Raw genomic sequence first — 17,189 nt, 5'->3', positions numbered from 1 at the left:
ATTGGCTAACATAGAGGTGCATTTAGAGGCTGAGAAAAAGTTAAATGCCTGTAAAACCGTATATTTTTATATCCTGTGTGCATAAAGGCCTAACAGATCAGCTGGCCAGCTTGTTGGGGCCCAACTGTTAAGTCGGAGCTCTCAGGATAATGTCCCTTTTAAGCACTGATGATGGCACTGTCTCAGGTCTTTTAAGCAATCGTAGGTAACACCGTCCCCTACAGTATGGGTTTTGTGGGCCCCTCTAACTTCTGTGGCCCTCTTCAATGTCCCTAGGCAAGAGCAGCTTACTTGCAACCCCCCCCCCCCCCCAAAACAAAAACTTCAGCATTTTTAGCAAAACATTAAACTGCTAAAATTCTCTAGCTAACAACATTTAATCCTGCAGCAGTATGTGGATTATCGGCGCAGTGTTTGGGGAAAATCAGCAGCAGTGGGAAGCAGGTTTGGACTGGGACAGACTGAGCAGCCCATTTTCTTTTTAAGCAAATTACAAATAACGTACATTTACACATACTTGTTCCGCACTGCTGTGCTTTGTCAAAGTCCTTTGGCTTTGACAAAGCACAGCAGTCCGAAACATGTCGTCATGGCAACCCTGATGCTTTTCAGGCCGGGTCCCGACGCTTGCTGACTTCACTTCCGGGTAGCGACCTCCACTGTGGATACCTCTGGGTGGCGGCTCCGCGGCCCGTCTACACTGCTCTGGTGCGAGCAACCACACTATCGGGTGGGAGGAAGCCATGCCACCCTCCCGGCTGGTCCGGTCTGCTTTTGGCACAAAAGATCCTTCTCCCTCCTGCCTGGTTCCCTGTTGTGATCATCTACACAGTTCCGGCTCACCCTGCAGCTCGGTCATCCTGTGACCCCCAGCAACGCCACAGATCTGGTTTGGAACACATTCTATTATGTTTTAATCATCACTATTTTTTACAAATAAACTTTTCAAGGTTTTCAATCCATGCCTGCCTGAGTTACATTGTAGACTATGTACCGTGGGATAGCGCTGCTGCCCCTCCCCCCCATGCACTGACTTATGCTGAATCAGCATTATTTGCAGCAGCATCACACGGTAATTTGACTTTATTCATCCCCGAGAGTGAGAGATATCACAGTTAGCGCTGGAAGTCCCTTTGTTGTTTTTCATTTATACAGTAACAGTGCACAGTAACAGTGCATATTTTTGGCACTGATCACTGTATTGGTGTCACTGGTCCCCAAAAAGTGTCACTTGGTGTCAGATTTGTCTGCCAAAATGTCGCAGTTCCGCTACAAATCGCTGATCACCGCTAAAAAGCGTTGATCGCTGCCATTACTAATAAAAACAATAAAAAATAAATAAAAAGTCCATAAATCTATCCCATAATTTGTAAACGCTATAACTTTTGTGCAAATCAATCAATATACGATTTTTGGGATTTTTTTTTTTTTACCAAAAATATGTAGCAGAATACAAATTGGCCTAAACTGATTAAGAAATTAGATTTTTAAATTTTTTTTTTTTTTTTTTTGTGGATATGTTTTATAGCAGACTGTAAAAAAAAATGTTGGTCTTTGTTTATAAAAACCACAGAGGTGATCAAATACTACCAGAAGAAAGCTCTATTTGTGGGGAAAAAAGAACATCAATTGTATTCGGGTACAGCGTCGCATGATTGCACAATTGTCAGTTAAAGCAACGCAGTGCCGTATCGCAAAAATGGCCTGGTCATTAAGGGGCTAAAACCTTCTGAAGTGGTTAAAGTATTTTAGTTATATTTTGTCTGCTTCACTCCATTGGTGTCAGAAGTTGTTTTTTTCTATTTTATTTTTTTTTATATTTTTTAAAATTTTTTTACAATTTTATTTTTTATTATTTTTTAGGAATCCCATTGGGGGGCTTTGGTGAAATGCCAGAGGTCTAAACAGACATCTGATGTTTCAGCTTTGAGACAGAGAAAGGAGAATGAGAACACAACCCCTAATCTCCATCTCTGGAGCCTCAGTAGCACAGAATGAATGAAGAATGAACAGGAATAACTCTGTACAGAAGCTTCCTGTTCATTCATAAACTCAGTCATAGTAAGCGCAGTTTACTATACTTCTGTTATGAAAAAAATAAAAATCGGTATGGATCACTGACTATCATTTCCAACAAGAAAGGTGTTGGTAACTGACACATTTACCAGCCCCTTCCCCGCTTTCCATCCTGACAGATGGGGGGGGGGGGGGGAAGGTGAGGGAGGTCAGGAGAAGAAAACACCAGAAACCAGAGTGATCAAAGCGGGGCCTGGAGAGAGGAAACAGCTGGCCCGGGATGGAAGGCATATAGAGAAACTGAAACCCTCCATTTCTCTCCTTCAGCTGCTGAATGCCTGTGGGAGAGAGAGGAGGAGAAGCCAGCATTCAGAAACTGCAGGGGATGGGTTTCTCTACATGCCGCTATCTTGTTTGGACATGCCATGGCTTGCGCCCCAGATGGCAGTGCACCCTAGGTGGCTGCCCAGTTCACATAGTGGTATCGCCGCCCTGCTGGCAGGAGCACAAAATAAAAAACAATTTAAGCTGCAATAATCACCTCCTCTCTGGTGCTGTCCCCTGCAGGCTAACCAGGTCAGGGATCCATCTCCACTGCCCTTACTGGTTGAATGACCGCTCAGAATTCAGGATTTTCCACCACAAGAGGAGAAGGGGAAAAGAGGACCTGTGATGTCAATGTATCAAACCCAGCATCACTGGAAAAGAAGTAAGTAGAAATATATATTTTTTTAAATTGTTGGAATAAATAAAGGACAATTTGTAACTGGATTGTATTGAGTTTGGGCAACTTTACTTGTGCACTATTCCAAATGCCGCCTCTCTCCATTCAAGTGAAACAATGTATTAACAGCCTGGCACGGCCCCAATGTTCCATGCTACATAGGGGGCAGTGCTGGCTGAAAACATTGTAGGCGCCCCTTAAAGTGTATTTTCACTTTTGCAGTCAAATTTTAGAAAAAAAAAACACTAAAACTGGAGTTGCATGGTAGCCAATCGATTTTCTAACTTCTTCAGGTTGTTCAATTAAGCTTCGCCACAAGAAAAAAAAAATCCTCGGAAGCTGATTGGTTTCTATTCCCCAAATTTCTCCAGTTTTAGTAAATCAAAACCTATATGTTTGTTATGTGTTCCCATTAAGACAGCAAAAAACGACTACTTTGGACAGTTTAAAACGAGAGGAAACTCAATCTGTCCCCACAGACAAAAAAATTGACAGATCTGAATTTTCCCTCAATATCATACAATGCAGAAGGCAACCTTAACTCGTTGATAGGACAGACAGTGTTAAAATCTAATTTACAACTGATAAAGACATCTGCCAGCACAGTACCAACGGGGTTAATTATGTCAAACATTAATTTCCCAGTCCCCTGGGAAAAGAATGAGTTATGCTGTGTCAATGAGAACATGTAACAAATATAAAGTATGTGTTATCTTAAAGTGGCTGCAAAAGTGGAAATACACATTAAAACACCCAAGATAGCAAAAGCCTTACTGATGGAAGAGAACCAGTCAGGGTAACACTATTGTGAGAGGTCCACAGTACACTGATTACTCCTGCAAAGCCTACTTCATGTACTTAATGCCCAGGTATTCACTTCTAGGCACCTGTAACATGGCTATTTGTAGAGTAGTACTGCGAGACTTGATGTGGCAGGATAAGGTAAGCATTTTGCTAGAGGGTTTATGTTGTAGTTTATTGTTAGGGGTTCATTGTTTGTTAGCCTTTAAGTAACTATAATCTGTCAGACATTTATTATCACCACCAGGAACTGCACAGGCAGGGGAGAACTGGGCCAGGGGGCAGGGGGGCAATTGCCCCCTGGGTCGCTCTGACACCCTGTAAAAAGGCTGCACTGCTTCTGCCACAGACATGCCTAAATGATTCCCGTCGAAGAGAAGTAAAAAGTCCCTACTGCTGATCTACAGAGTACAGGATAAAGTCAATGACAGAGCGCAGCCCCCCAGCCTAGATGGTGTTAACTGTGTCTGAGCAGAAGCCAGTTCCATGCCCCACTGGAGAATCTTCCCCTGGCCAGCCCCAACCAAGCTGTCCCAGCTCCCCCCAACCGCCCCCTACTGGCAAGGTTGGGAACCCGCATTCGGCCTGTGGGTAGAGAGTACCTGGAGCGGAGCTTCAGACTGTATTGGGGGTCAGAAGGAGGCCGGGAAGAGGGAGAGTTGGGCCGAGTCACTACACCATGGGCCTCTGGATTGTACTTATAAGTTTCTTTTAAAGTATTATCGCACGCACTGGAAATTATATATGGAAAAATTATATGTGGAAAAAATTGTGGAAAATAATATATTTTGAGTATGCAGCCTGCCCTATATTTTCTAAGGGAAATCCAATAAGTAAAAAAGAGAGTGTGGGGTAGGCGCTCCTCTCCAATATGTAAATCCTTCAGGTGTATAAGTATGCACCTCTGTGCTTTGTGATACCAATATATAAATAAATCACGTGTAATCTTAGGTGATGAAATGGCATAAAACTATAAATTCATAAATACAAACTATTGTCATACAGTGTCTTGCATATTTATAAAATAAAATATTAAGGAATAAATTCTAATATGAAACAAAGGGGAACCAGTGTATAACTTAGTGTTTCCCTGTTGCCACTAGAGGGAGTGTGTGCAGCTTAAAAAGAATAGCTGTGCTAAATACAGTAGATAAATAAATATACTAATGGTGCTATTAAAGTGCAGTGCCAATGTGCAAAAAAGTGCAAATTTTAACGAATGTGATATTAACAGAAATATTGAAAAGTCCAACATAAAAAAAAAAAATGTATCTAAAAACTGCAAAGTCTGTATAGTGTCCCAATATTTTCCAGTGTTTGAAAGCAGGAATCAATGCAGAAATGCTGAGTGACCAGATGGCTATAAAAGTGCTAAATGACTTGTGCCTTCTTCCTCGTTAGTGCTCTGTTGGGTACACACACACACGTGCTCTCCCCCTATGCGAATGTACTCCTCAGGGGTATATAGCCTGGTATTTATCCGGTATGTAGGTCTCCTCTCCTTATCCTGGGTGCTGTGCTTATTACGATTCCATTATGGAAAGACAAGAAAGGCTCCCTTGGTGTAGTATATCAAGTTTTTTATTGCAAATTAAAATTTCCACTTACAGTTATGAAATCCTCTATCCGGTACCACCGTGCACTGCGGATGTCCGGATCAGTGCGATTCATGGTTCTCAAACCAACAGATGCAGAAGTGATGCAACGGCGCTATGTCCCGCTCTATGCTTTTTCGTCAAATGTGATGTCACGGAAGGAGATGTGTAACGTTTGTTCTATGTGGTTTTATACGCTTTTATATTTCTAATATGTGTGAGTATTTTTAATCTGGCATTTGCATAATAAAATACCCTTCAGGCCTTACTATTCTTGGTCCATTCCCTTCTTTTTGAGTGACTATCGAGGGGGTGACTATATTGGAGGCTGGAGGTTTGCTGACCCATCCACTTTAAAGGCTCATCCATCCTGTTGGGTAATGCTAACAAAGGGCTCATACGTTGGAGGACCACTGTATGTTCCAGGCTCATTAACCACATAGTTCTGGTGAGTGGATGGTGAGAGGAGGGTTTTTTTGAAGCACCTTCCCATCGTGTGGAGCACCTCAAGCCCTTTTCTTTTGATTACAGCACTTTATTGAAGTTATATTTGGAGTGGACTGTTTACCCAATTTTGGACATTCTTTTGCACTGCAATATTCAGCACTTTTGCACTTTATGCACAAAATCATAGTTTTGGCACCATTGCACTTTAATTATTCTGTGAATTGATGTTAGTTGTCATTACTGACGTAGCACAATTGCACCATACATGATTTAATTTATTGTTATATGGGGATGCACATTTGTAATACAATTGCACTTTACATGACTTAATTTATTTATTTATGGATATGCACATTGTTGCAAGCGCTGTCTCTTTTGGCATTTTACTGAGTATAACTGTACTACCTGAATAACAGAGTGCACTCTGTGTACTTAACGGGGGCCCCCTTTATACTGAACTGCAACAGTCTCCTGGAGAGTGAGGCCTCACTAGTCTTCGCTGGCAAGGAATCCTTAGTCAATCCAAGGAAAGTAATTGTAATCCATATAAAGGTAATTGGTAGTTATAATCGCCAAAGTAGTCAGTAATAATAATCCACAAGGATGAATGTGACACTGGTCTGGCTGCTTCTCATCAGGCGGACAGCCTAGTACTGGAAAGGGCTTAAGGCCTAGTTCACCAACTTCGCACTTAGTGTAACGGCAGTGTCCAGTGGTAATACTATCAGTCAGTATGGCCCTGCTATCCAAACAGTTCAGCAATCCTGCCCTGGCTCAGTCTAGGGGTGTGACAGATATAACTGTAAATGTAGATGCTGGATGTCTTTCACCCAATACCGGGCACTCCGCTCCCCACTGCAGCCATGCCCAGCTCTGCTCAGTGACTCTCTCGGCCTGTCAGACGTCCTTCTACTCGGTCACACTACCAAGGTTCCTCCGCACAAACACCGCCCGCCTCAGCTCCGGGGTCCGTCACTAGGCCTCTGGCCTACTCCTCTGCGATCCGCAGCAGCTCTTCCCCTTCTTTTCAGCACGCTGTCCTTGAGGCAAGAGAGCGAAAATGGATCCCGCCCCCTTTTATAAAGACACTCCCAGCAGGCTCCACTGGTCACATTGCTCCCTGGGAGAAGAGTCCCTATACACATGCAGTCTATGGTCCTGACTCCTCTCAGAACTACATTTGCCATAATTCAAAGTCACTGTCTTTGCAGAACTTTAATAACAAATACAGTTTGAACAAAACCAGGCTACATCCTCCCCCCACTTGAACATCTTTGGTCCTACAAAGATAAGGAAATTCCTCTCCAGAGAAGACAAGAACTAGTCTACACTAAAGTGTTAATTAACCATCTAAAGTGGCCTTCATTACAACTGAAAACTGATAAATGAAATCACTATCTAACAACTTATTGTACATATCATCGGGTTAATTTGGGTCACTCTCACAGAAGGCTAACAGAAGATCAGCAGTCAATTTAATAGTGTCAGTGGGTTGAATAGAATTTTCCTCTTGAAAGTTGTCAACAGAAGAAACAGTCGATGACATAGACCGTTGTACTGTAGAGATTTGTTCTTCTGAACTTTCCCCCAGGGTACTGTAGGTCAGTCTCTTGGGAGGACGTATCTCTCTCCGCAATCTAGCAGATATTCAGCTATCATTCTCAGTAATACCTTCCTCCACTGGTGTCTCATGACTCATTGACACTTCTCGCCTATCCGCAAAAGAATCCATTTCCTCAGAAGGTGTGAATATTTCTGAACCTTGACTCCCATATAGACCTTCAAATGACTACATGGGAGAGGAGTTTGAATCTTCAATGGTAGGTTCTCCTAATCTAGACGAGGGAGAATCCACAGAAACATCCCCATTAGGCAATGAATCATCAGAGATCAACACAATCTCTTCTTCCCTCGGCCTCGACTCCACATTTCTCACAGGTGGACTATGACCTAGTTCTCATTTAGAGAGAGGGGCAGAAGTCCACTAAGCAACGGGTGGAGACGGTTCAGAAGAAGATCCCTCACAAGATGGCCACCACCAGTCGAAAATTACACTTTCATCATCGCTATCCCCTTCTTCATGCACTACACTTGCAGTTCTCGAACCTGAACCTGAAAGGAGTATCTTCCTCTTCAGTCCATTCAGTCGATGTTCTGACTGCTTCAGACATAGGCAACAGGTGATTCCTATGCCTGGTTTTAAGCGGCCCCACCTTACCCTCTGGATGGATTTGGTAGACGGGAAGTCCAGGGAGATTTCCATGAATGACAAAAGGCTGTGAGTGCCAGCGGTCAGCCAATTTATGCTTTCCAGGTACCCCCAGATTTCTCAACAGCACTTTGTCACTTGGTTGCAGATCTTGCACTCTCACTTTTAAATCAAAGTTCCTCTTATTCAGTTGTTCTCGACTTGCAGAGGCTTCCTTTGCCTTCTCATGAGCCAATTTCAGATTCCGCCTAAGTCTGTCGACATAACTCTTGTAAGAGGCCGGTGACGTATGATCCATGGAAGTACCAAAAGCTTAGTCGATGGGTAGGCGAGCCTCTCTTCCAAACATTAGAAAATACGGGGAAAACCCTGTGGAGTCATTGACAGTACTATTATAAGCATGTATTAGGACCGGAACATATTCACTCCATTTCTGCTTGTTCTCAAGAGGTAATGTTCCCAACATATTCAACAATGTTCGATTACATCTCTCCGGCTGAGGATCTCCTTGGGGATGATAGGGAGTAGTCCAAGACTTTTGGATATTTAGTAGTCCACACAGTCTCTTTATAAGCTTGCTTTCAAAGTCTCATCCCTGATCAGAGTGCAACCTTTGTGGCAAACCGTAGTGGACAAAGAACTTCTCAACTAGCACTTTGGCTACTGTACTAGCCTTCTGATCCCGAGTTGGAAAAGCCTGAGCATATCGGGTAAAATGATCGGTCACTACCAAGATGTTGCCATGCCCCCCCAAATCAGGTTTGAGACACAGGAAGTCGATACACACCAGCTCCATGGGACCATGACTCTGTAAATGACCCATAGCAACCACTCTGTGAGGTAGGGTCTTCCTCTGGATGCAGCGTATAAACGAGTGACAATAAGCTTCCACTTCCTTCCTCATAAAGGGCCAGTAAAATCTGGCTCTGACCAACTGAAATGTCCTATTCCTCCTTCAAGCGGTACTCTACTCCTTGACATGTGGCTTGTCCTCCCTTGGAGGTGAGATGCACCCACTCACGCTCTCTTTTGTCAGCAGGATGTGGCCGTCTAGACAACGCATCCGCATCTAAGTTCCCTTTTCCAGGCCAATACTTCAGACTGAACTGAAACTCAGAGAGGGCAGCTAACCACCTATGACCCGTGGCATCCAACTTGGCAGTAGTCAGCAGGTACGTCAATGGGTTATTATCAGTTTTGACCACGAAGTAAGCCCCATAAAGGTAGTCCCTCAGTTTTTCCACCACAGCCCACTTGAGGGCCAGGAACTCCAACTTGTGAATGGGATAATTCTTCTATGAGGGGGACAAACTGTGACTAATATAGGCAATAGGGCACAGCCTTCCTTCAGTTTCTTGATATAACACTCCTCCTAAACCATCTCTACAGGCATCCACGTGTAACTGAGAAGGTGTTGCCGGATCCGCATAGGCCAAGACTGGGGCTTTTTTAAGGCTCTCCTTCAATTTCCAGAAGGCCTGTTCACACTTGACATCCCACTGGGCTTGAATAGATTCCTTAGATCCTCTGGGCCCCTTTTTGTGTATCTCTGTCTTCCGATCCTTCAGCCCTTCCTCTTCTGTTTCCCTCTTTAGCAACTCATTCAAAGGACCAGCTATCTGAGGAAAACTTTTCACAAACCTTCTGTAATAAGAACAGAATCCTAAGAAGGATTACAACTCAGTCACATTAGTAGGTCTAGGCCAAGCGGTGACAGCTTCCAGCTTCTTCGGATCAGTAGATACCCCTGCAGCAGACACCACGTGCCCCAGATAGGTGACAGAGGTCTGATAGAACTGGCACTTCTCCAGAGATAACTTCAACCCCTCTTCATAGAGCCTCTGAAACACCTTCTCCAAATGGGCTTCATGCTCTTCGAAGGTCTTAGCAAAGACAATGATGTCGTCTAAGTATACCAGAACTTCAATTAGGTGCATGTCCCCTACAGCGTTCTCCATAAGCCTCTGGAAGGTGGCTGGAGCTCCTGCCAATCCTTGGGGCATGCGGTTGAACTCGAAGAAACCCAGTGGGCTGATGAAAGCAGTTTTTTCTCTATCTTCAGGATGCATAGGTATTTGGTAATACCCACTCTTCAGATCCAACATGCTAAACCACTTGGCCCTTGATAAATACTGCAGAACATCTTCTACACGAGGGGTGGTGTATTTATCTGGAATGGTTCAACGGTTAAGAGCATGGTAGTCTATACACATCCAGATGGTCCCATTTTTTTTTTCAGACCCCCACTATGGGTGAGGCATAAGGACTACAGGACTCCCATATAACACCTGACTTCTTCAGCTCAGCTAATTGCTAACGAAGGTCTTCCAAGTCACTCAGGGGTATCCTCCGGGCTCTCTCTCTAAAGGGTTTATCTTCACTAAGGTGGATTTGATGTTGGGCACTTTTAGCACAGCCTGCATCGTAATCATTTTTTGAAAATAGTTTCTCCCATCGAGACAGTTGTGTCTTCACTCGCTCCCCCCACTTGAAAGGAACAGCTGGGCGAGCAGGAGAAATACCTTCCAACCCCTTGTCCTTATTCTTCTCCTCCTTCAATTCAGAATGGGTTAGTGGAGAAGCAGCACTCACGTGGCCCAACACCATTCTAGACTTCAGACGTACTGGCTGGGCATTCTGGACACTCACAGGGATCTTCCCACCATTCTTCTGCAGATCCTGGGTCAGGATTTCTTCCGGTACCAGCTTAATCCCGCTGTCCTCTGCCAACAGAACCCCTTTTACCATCACAAAGAGCCCCGGTTTGTCCCATGACCACTTCACAACAGCCTTCATGCAGATTCTTTCTCAAGGTTGCAATACCCGCTCTTTCGTGTCCAACCTCCAGAGCTTCCCCACTTCTTCAACTGGGGTCCTCTGCTCCTGCAGCACCTGCTGGAAAGCTGTCCTTAGCTTAGGATGCACCTCTTCCTCTGTAGACCCTTGTGCTGCTAGAGGGATAAGCATCCGCCGGACCAAATCCGTATTCGTGCCAATCATCATGGAATTCTATTTAGCACCTGGGGGTCGGGGGCACACTACAGCCAGGGTATCAAACACTTCCATCTTCATCCCTTTGATGGGTTTAAAAGATATCTTCAAAACCCCAGATCTGTAGTTCCTCTAACTTGCACAAAGGGAGGTGCCTCAGGTGCTTCTGGTAGAAGTCATTATAAAGCAATGTCACTTGCGCTCCTGTATCCAACAAGGCCTTGGTATCAATACCCTCCACCTGTAGTGGTACAACCGGGGACGGCCCCACTAGTTTCTTGGGTACAACTTCTTGGATGGGCTGGAACAATCTTTGACAGACCTTGTTACTAGAGTTTTTCACCTTCTGGGGCTTGGAACCTTCAGGAAGTTCAATGGTTTGCACCTTGACAGACTTAGTTTGTGGGACTCTGGATCCTCTCTGCGGAAGAGGAGTGGAGGTATCAACTCTCTCTGCCAGATTCCGGGGATTCGCCAAAAAAGATATAGAGGGATGGGGGAGCACAACCCATCCCATTGAGACCGTAACTACCCTCATGACTGCTGGAGCTCAGGCTTTTAGCAGGACTCTCAATTGGCTCCTTCACTGAGGTCCCCTGAGGTTTCCCACCTTCTTATTAAGGAAGAACTTCTGTATGCCTTTCAGCAACTATTCCATCGTCTCAGGACTAAATCCCCGCTTCGGACATTGGGCCCTGAAATGCCCCTTTTCTCCGCATGCAAAGCATCCTCTGTCCCGAGGGGAGAAAAGATTGGGTCCTTTAAACGACTTCCACATCTCAGGGACTTTCCCTTGCGCTTCCATGACCTGCATCAAGGTCTGGCACAATTAAGTCTGTGCTTAAACTACTTGAAGCATTAAGTCAGCAGATGGCGAACCTTCCTCTGTCTTCTTCCTCTCTGGAGCTTCCTCTTGATGGTTTGACTCCACTTCAGCTTCACTCTCGTCCTCTGAAAGGCTATTTTTCACTCGTAGCAGCCGAGCAGAGGCTCTCTCTCTTCTTAACTCATTATTTAATGGTTCCTTTCCTCCATGGTTGTTCTCTTCAAGGAAGGCTTCTTCCTCCCGAACTTCCAGCATGAGTTTCGGGTAAGTAGGAGTATCTTTAACCCCTTTAAGCAGTCATTTTAGGACAATCGGGTGATTGGGCCGAGCCCCTTGCAATACTCGGTCCAAACGTACTCGGTCAGCATCTTGAGGGTCAACCCCTTTCCGCAGGAGGATTTGGTGTAAAATCTTATCTACTCGTGAGATGTACTCTGATAACTTTTCTCCTTTCTGCTGGTGCATGTGGTTGAACTTATAGAGTAGATCAGTGGTCTTCTCCACGCGCTCAAACACATCAAAAAGGGCTTTCAGATAATCGTCAGCTGTGCAGTTTTTGTTTCCCATCTGTAGATTTCGCATCACTTCTACTGCAGGGCCTCTCAAGCTCTCACTTAACCTCTGGCTCTTCACAGACTCGGCGAAACACCATTCATTCACAGCCTGGGTAGCCTGAGTCATCCAACTCTCGAAGTTCTCCTCGCCGGTGGGGGTTTGGGAACTGCCCAGAAAAGAAACGCAACTTGCGGTAATTTCGTGCAGCTCCACTTACCCCATTCAGAACCAGGCTATCCACCAACCGACTCATGTCAGCGTAAAAAGAAACGGGAGGTATGGTGGCTTTGTCTCCGTCCTTGCTCATGGAGCTGGGCCCTGGGCGGGGGCTTCCTGGAGGGGAAGGGGATTTCCCTATGCAGTCCTCTTCAAAGAGGAGAAAACTTTAGTCAGGACATTCTCATCCAGCATCACCCTGTCTGTTTGGAATATATCGGGCACTTCTCCCTTCCATTCCACCAACACTTGCACGATATCCAAGGCGTAAGCAACCCGAGCATCCAGGATGTAAGCAGTGTTAGGGCCCACATCCACCGTCTGATCTCAGTCTCTGTATGATCGTTTCCTGCGACTTCCAGGACCACACTTTGGTACAGACTGGCCCCTTGATAAAGTGCCCAGGACTGGGCAAGGGCAGGGTTCATTGCTTCTCCGGCTACTGGCCCTCTGGGAGGGGCATTCAGGCCAGAAGTGGCACTGGATATCCCGGACGAGCCCCCAAATGTAGCCCTGCTCCCAGGGGAGTGGCATAATGCGAGCATATCCTCTTCACTTCTTTCACCCTGAGCCTGCTCCAACCCAACTGACACTATTGGTTCGGTCATATTAAATGATTTAGACCACCAGTTTTGCAGTGAAATAACATGTTTACTGCTTTTGGATTTGAATTAAAAGGGTATACAAACAGAATCAGAAATAATGCAGCACATGCCAATAATGTAGATCCTAAGCCCCAAACCAGAGATTTGAGTATGGTTCAGCACTCAGGATCTGGAACACAAGCCACACATATATAATATAAGTACATACATATATATGCTAGAGAATTGTGTTCAGTAACAATGAAGACACATTTAGGTTTTAGTGATTAGAGAGTGACCGCAAATTAAGGTTAACCACACTTATAAAATAACTGTAAAATGAACAGTATAACTATACTACCTGAATATCAGAGTGCACTCTGTACTTAATGGGGGCTCCCTTTATACTGAACTGCAACAGTCTCCTGGAGAGTGAGGCCTCACTAGTCTTCACTGGCAAGGAATACTCAGTCAATCCAAGGAAAGTAATTGTAATCCAAATAAAGGTAATTGGTAGTTATAATCCCCAAAGTAGTCAGTAATTGTAATCCACAAGGATGAATGCGATACTGGTCTGGTTGCTTCTCATCAGGCGGACAGCCTAGTACTGGAAAGGGCCTAAGGCCTAGTTCATCCACTTTGCACTAAGTGTAATGGCAGTGTCCAGTGGTAATACTATCAGTCAGTATGGCCCTGCTATCCAAACAGTTCAGCAATCCTGCCCTGGCTCAGTCTAGGGGTGTGACAGATATAACTGTTAATGTAGATGCTGGATGTCTCTCACCCAATACCGGGCACTCCGCTCCCCACTGCAGCCAGGCCCAGCTCTGCTCAGTGACTCTCTCTGAATGTCAGACATCCTTCCGCTCGGTCACAATACCGAGGTTCCTCCACACACACACCGCCCGCCTCAGCTCCGGTGTCCGTCACTAGGCCTTTAGCATACTCCTCTGCGATCCGCAGCAGCTCTTCCCCTTCTTTTCAGCGCGCAGTCCTCGAGGCAAGAAAACGAAAATGGATCCCGCCCCCCTTTATAAAGACACTCCCAGCAGGCTCCGTGGGTCACATTGTTCCCTGGGAGAAGAGTCCCTATACATAGAAGTCTATGGTCCTGACTCCTTCTGGAACTACATTTCCCATAATTCAAAGTCACTGTCTTTTCAGAACTTTAATAACAAATACAGTTTGAACAATACCAGCCGTGCGACCATGCTACAGTCTTATTGCTGGTGTAGCATAGGATGCAAGGTAAATGTAGCTGTTGGCTACTTCTGTAATCAAGGGAACAGGAATTGGTTGGCCTGGTTTGCTCAGGGGTTTCACAGGCTGGAAGTTTGATTGCTTCCCCTTGCCTCTGGAAAAAGCTTCCAGAGCTTAAGACTCAAAATGGCCAGCCTTAATATTTATAAATGTATTTGTAGCACCCTCCTACATAGGTGCTAGGTAAAAGCATCTAATGCTCCTGCTGCTTATCAGGGGAGCCTGATCTTTAGTTAGGCCTGCTCTCTGTGCTCAATGTGTATTCATCTGGTCTGAGGGAGTGTCCCCGCTGTACCCAATGGGGAGGCCTGTAGGACAGTGTAGGAAACCTGGCCAGTGATACACAATCTTATGTACTGTCCCAGTGGGTTGGCATCTGGAGAGGTGCATCACGGGATTGATGATAAAAGCGGGGAGCACATGAGGCAGGGTGTCTTTTGGCGGGAGCAAAGTCACAGGAGGAGGTGGACGGCTGTCTCTCCTCCTGTAGGTTTGAGGAAGGTGGATCAGGCGGTCGGCCTAGTGAACCAGGTGTGTGGAGCCGATCTGCAGAGGATCCAGAGCGCTGACAAGGGAGCTTCTGGCAGAGACTGTTGGGAAAAACAGTATTGTGAGTACCAGGAGTTCTGCCTAAGGGACTGCTTAGGAGAGGGGACCACTCCAGAGAAGTCAGGGGATCAAGGAGCTAGCTCACACAGGAAGTTTATCAGTAAAGGGGGTGCGTGTAGTTGACCCTGAAGAATAGGAACAAAGGGGATGGCAGGAAGGGCCTTAAAGATTGTTCTGCAGTACAGTACAGATTACCTCAGAAAGCTCATTCACTTATACTTCACAGCTAAGGGCAAAGTGAAGTAGCGGCCTAGCCGTGACTAGTGTTACTCAGCGTTACTCAGCATTTTCAAGTCGTCCCAGGGCGACTGATCCCCTCTCCTGTTAAAGTTCTTTAAGCAATAAACCTAAAAAAGACAACCGCTAGACTAACTCATCAGAACCATGTATAGACTTGTGCTTGGGTGACTGGCAGCCTCTGTACTGTTAGGGATGTTTCAAACTACTACCAACAGCCCTTGTGTGTAGCGCTATATTTATGAATAACCAGCAGTCAGCATGTTTTTAAGAAGAAAAGGTGAGTAATGGTGGTTTCAATGTTTCCTCCAGGATTTCCTCTAAGGCGCTGTTCATACAGGTGTTTTGAATTGCAAAATAAGTAGCGCAACAAATGTTGCCCAAAAGAAATTCGGGAAATTTTCATGAGCGGCACGCGTTTAGGCATTTGGTTTGCGCGATTGCAGCATGATTTGTCATGCAACAATCGCAGCAGAATCCCATCCTGTTTGGGGTGCCATTAAGAAATAACGGCATCACAAACGCATCCTGCGTTTTGCTGTGATTCTGGAATCAAAAATGCCGTGTGAACGCAGTATGCTGAGGAGCTAGATTTAAAGGAGCATTTTAAGAGTTTATATACAGTACGTGTTAAGATCAAGTTAAGGGCTAGCTTAGAAATAAGCTTTGGGGTGGTTTTAAAAGTTCTGAAAATAGAATGATCAATAAGCTTTGTCTGCTGATACTATAAAACGGTCCTGACAAAAAACAGTACTTTCATGCCTTTCTGTTGTTCCTCAGATAGATGGTGATCTATGGAAAAGGCTGACCAGAAAAACCAAACGTTGGTGTCTGTCTTTTTGGTTGTTGGCTTATCAGAAGATACAGAACCTCAGCTTTGTCTCTTCCTGGTCTTCCTCTGCATCTATCTCATCACTGTCATTGGTAATATACTCATCCTTTCTATCATCTCCTCCAGCCAACGACTACACACACCAATGTACTTCTTTTTAGCCAACCTGTCCATCATTGACATCATCTTTTCTTCTGTTACTGTTCCCAAACTTCTCTTTATTTTAGCCACTGCCCAGAAGACTATCTCCTTCTCTGACTGTGTCACTCAGCTCTCGTTCTTCCAATTCTTTGTGGTAGCTGAATGTTATCTTCTAGCAGTCATGGCTTATGACCGATATGTGGCTATCTGCTTTCCTCTCAACTACATGCTTATCATAAACAAGGAGGTCCGCATCCGGATGGTCATTGCCTGCTGGGCCTGTGGCTTTGTAAACTCGCTGACTCAGGCCATCTCTATCTTACACCTTGACTTCTGTGGTCCCAATAAAGTGGACCACTTCTTCTGTGACGTCACTCCTCTCTTCAAATTGTCTTGTTCTGACACGCGGCTTGGGGAGGCTGTGTTTTTATTAGTGGTAGTTTTAGCAGGTATGGGGCCATTGACTTTTATTCTGGTGAGCTACGTTCGCATTATTGCAGCAGTTTCGAAAATTAGCACCAGTAAAGGACGTCTTAAAACCTTCTCCACTTGTGCCTCTCACTTCACAGTGGTGGCACTCTATTACGGTAGCGGCATCTTTAGCTATATTTGGCCATCTTCAACGTACGCCATGGACAAGGATGTCAAAGTGGTGGCAGTACTTTATACGATTATGACCCCCATGTTGAACCCTATTATTTACAGTTTGAGGAACAGGGATGTAAAACAGGCCCTGAAGAAGGCTTTGGGGAACAAGAGAATAAAATAAGGTGATGTCTTACTGTACCTACAGGGGCGGACTGACAACTCATGGGGCCCCCGGGCAATAAGAGATCATGGGCCCCCTGTGTCCCCGCCTACACTCAAGCCACACCCACACAAAGCCCCGCCTACATTACATTTGTTCGTCACAGAATTTCTCGACACTATGTTCAAAATAAATATTTATTATAGAAAAAATAAAAAATAAACTTACATCAAATAAAGTGAAACAATGGTACATTTCCAAAATGAAGGTTTTTCATGAATTAACACAATATAACAGGTGCAACAAATGTCTTTTTAGCTGAACAGTTTAATAAAAAAAGATACAAAAAATAAACAATAAAAAGCTCTGATCAGCATGTTACAAAATTATGGCCCTAG

General features: G+C 44.9%; 1 protein-coding gene across 1 annotated transcript; it reads left to right on the top strand.

Annotated features, from left to right (window-relative positions):
* Positions 1–15,864: 15,864 nt before the first annotated feature.
* Positions 15,865–16,812, top strand: LOC309559968 (olfactory receptor 5V1-like; the record flags this gene model as incomplete). The annotated part of the gene is made up of 1 exon (XM_082263446.1): positions 15,865–16,812. One exon carries the CDS (start codon positions 15,865–15,867, stop codon positions 16,810–16,812), a length of 948 nt encoding a protein of 315 aa, XP_082119572.1.
* Between the last annotated feature and the right edge of the window lie 377 nt (positions 16,813–17,189).

This window comes from Pelophylax lessonae, assembly GCF_965119305.1.
Source record: "Pelophylax lessonae genome assembly, chromosome: 7".
NCBI lineage: Eukaryota > Metazoa > Chordata > Amphibia > Anura > Ranidae > Pelophylax > Pelophylax lessonae.
The sequence above is the reverse complement of the archived record's forward strand: the minus strand, read 5'-3'. Positions and strand labels throughout refer to the sequence as shown.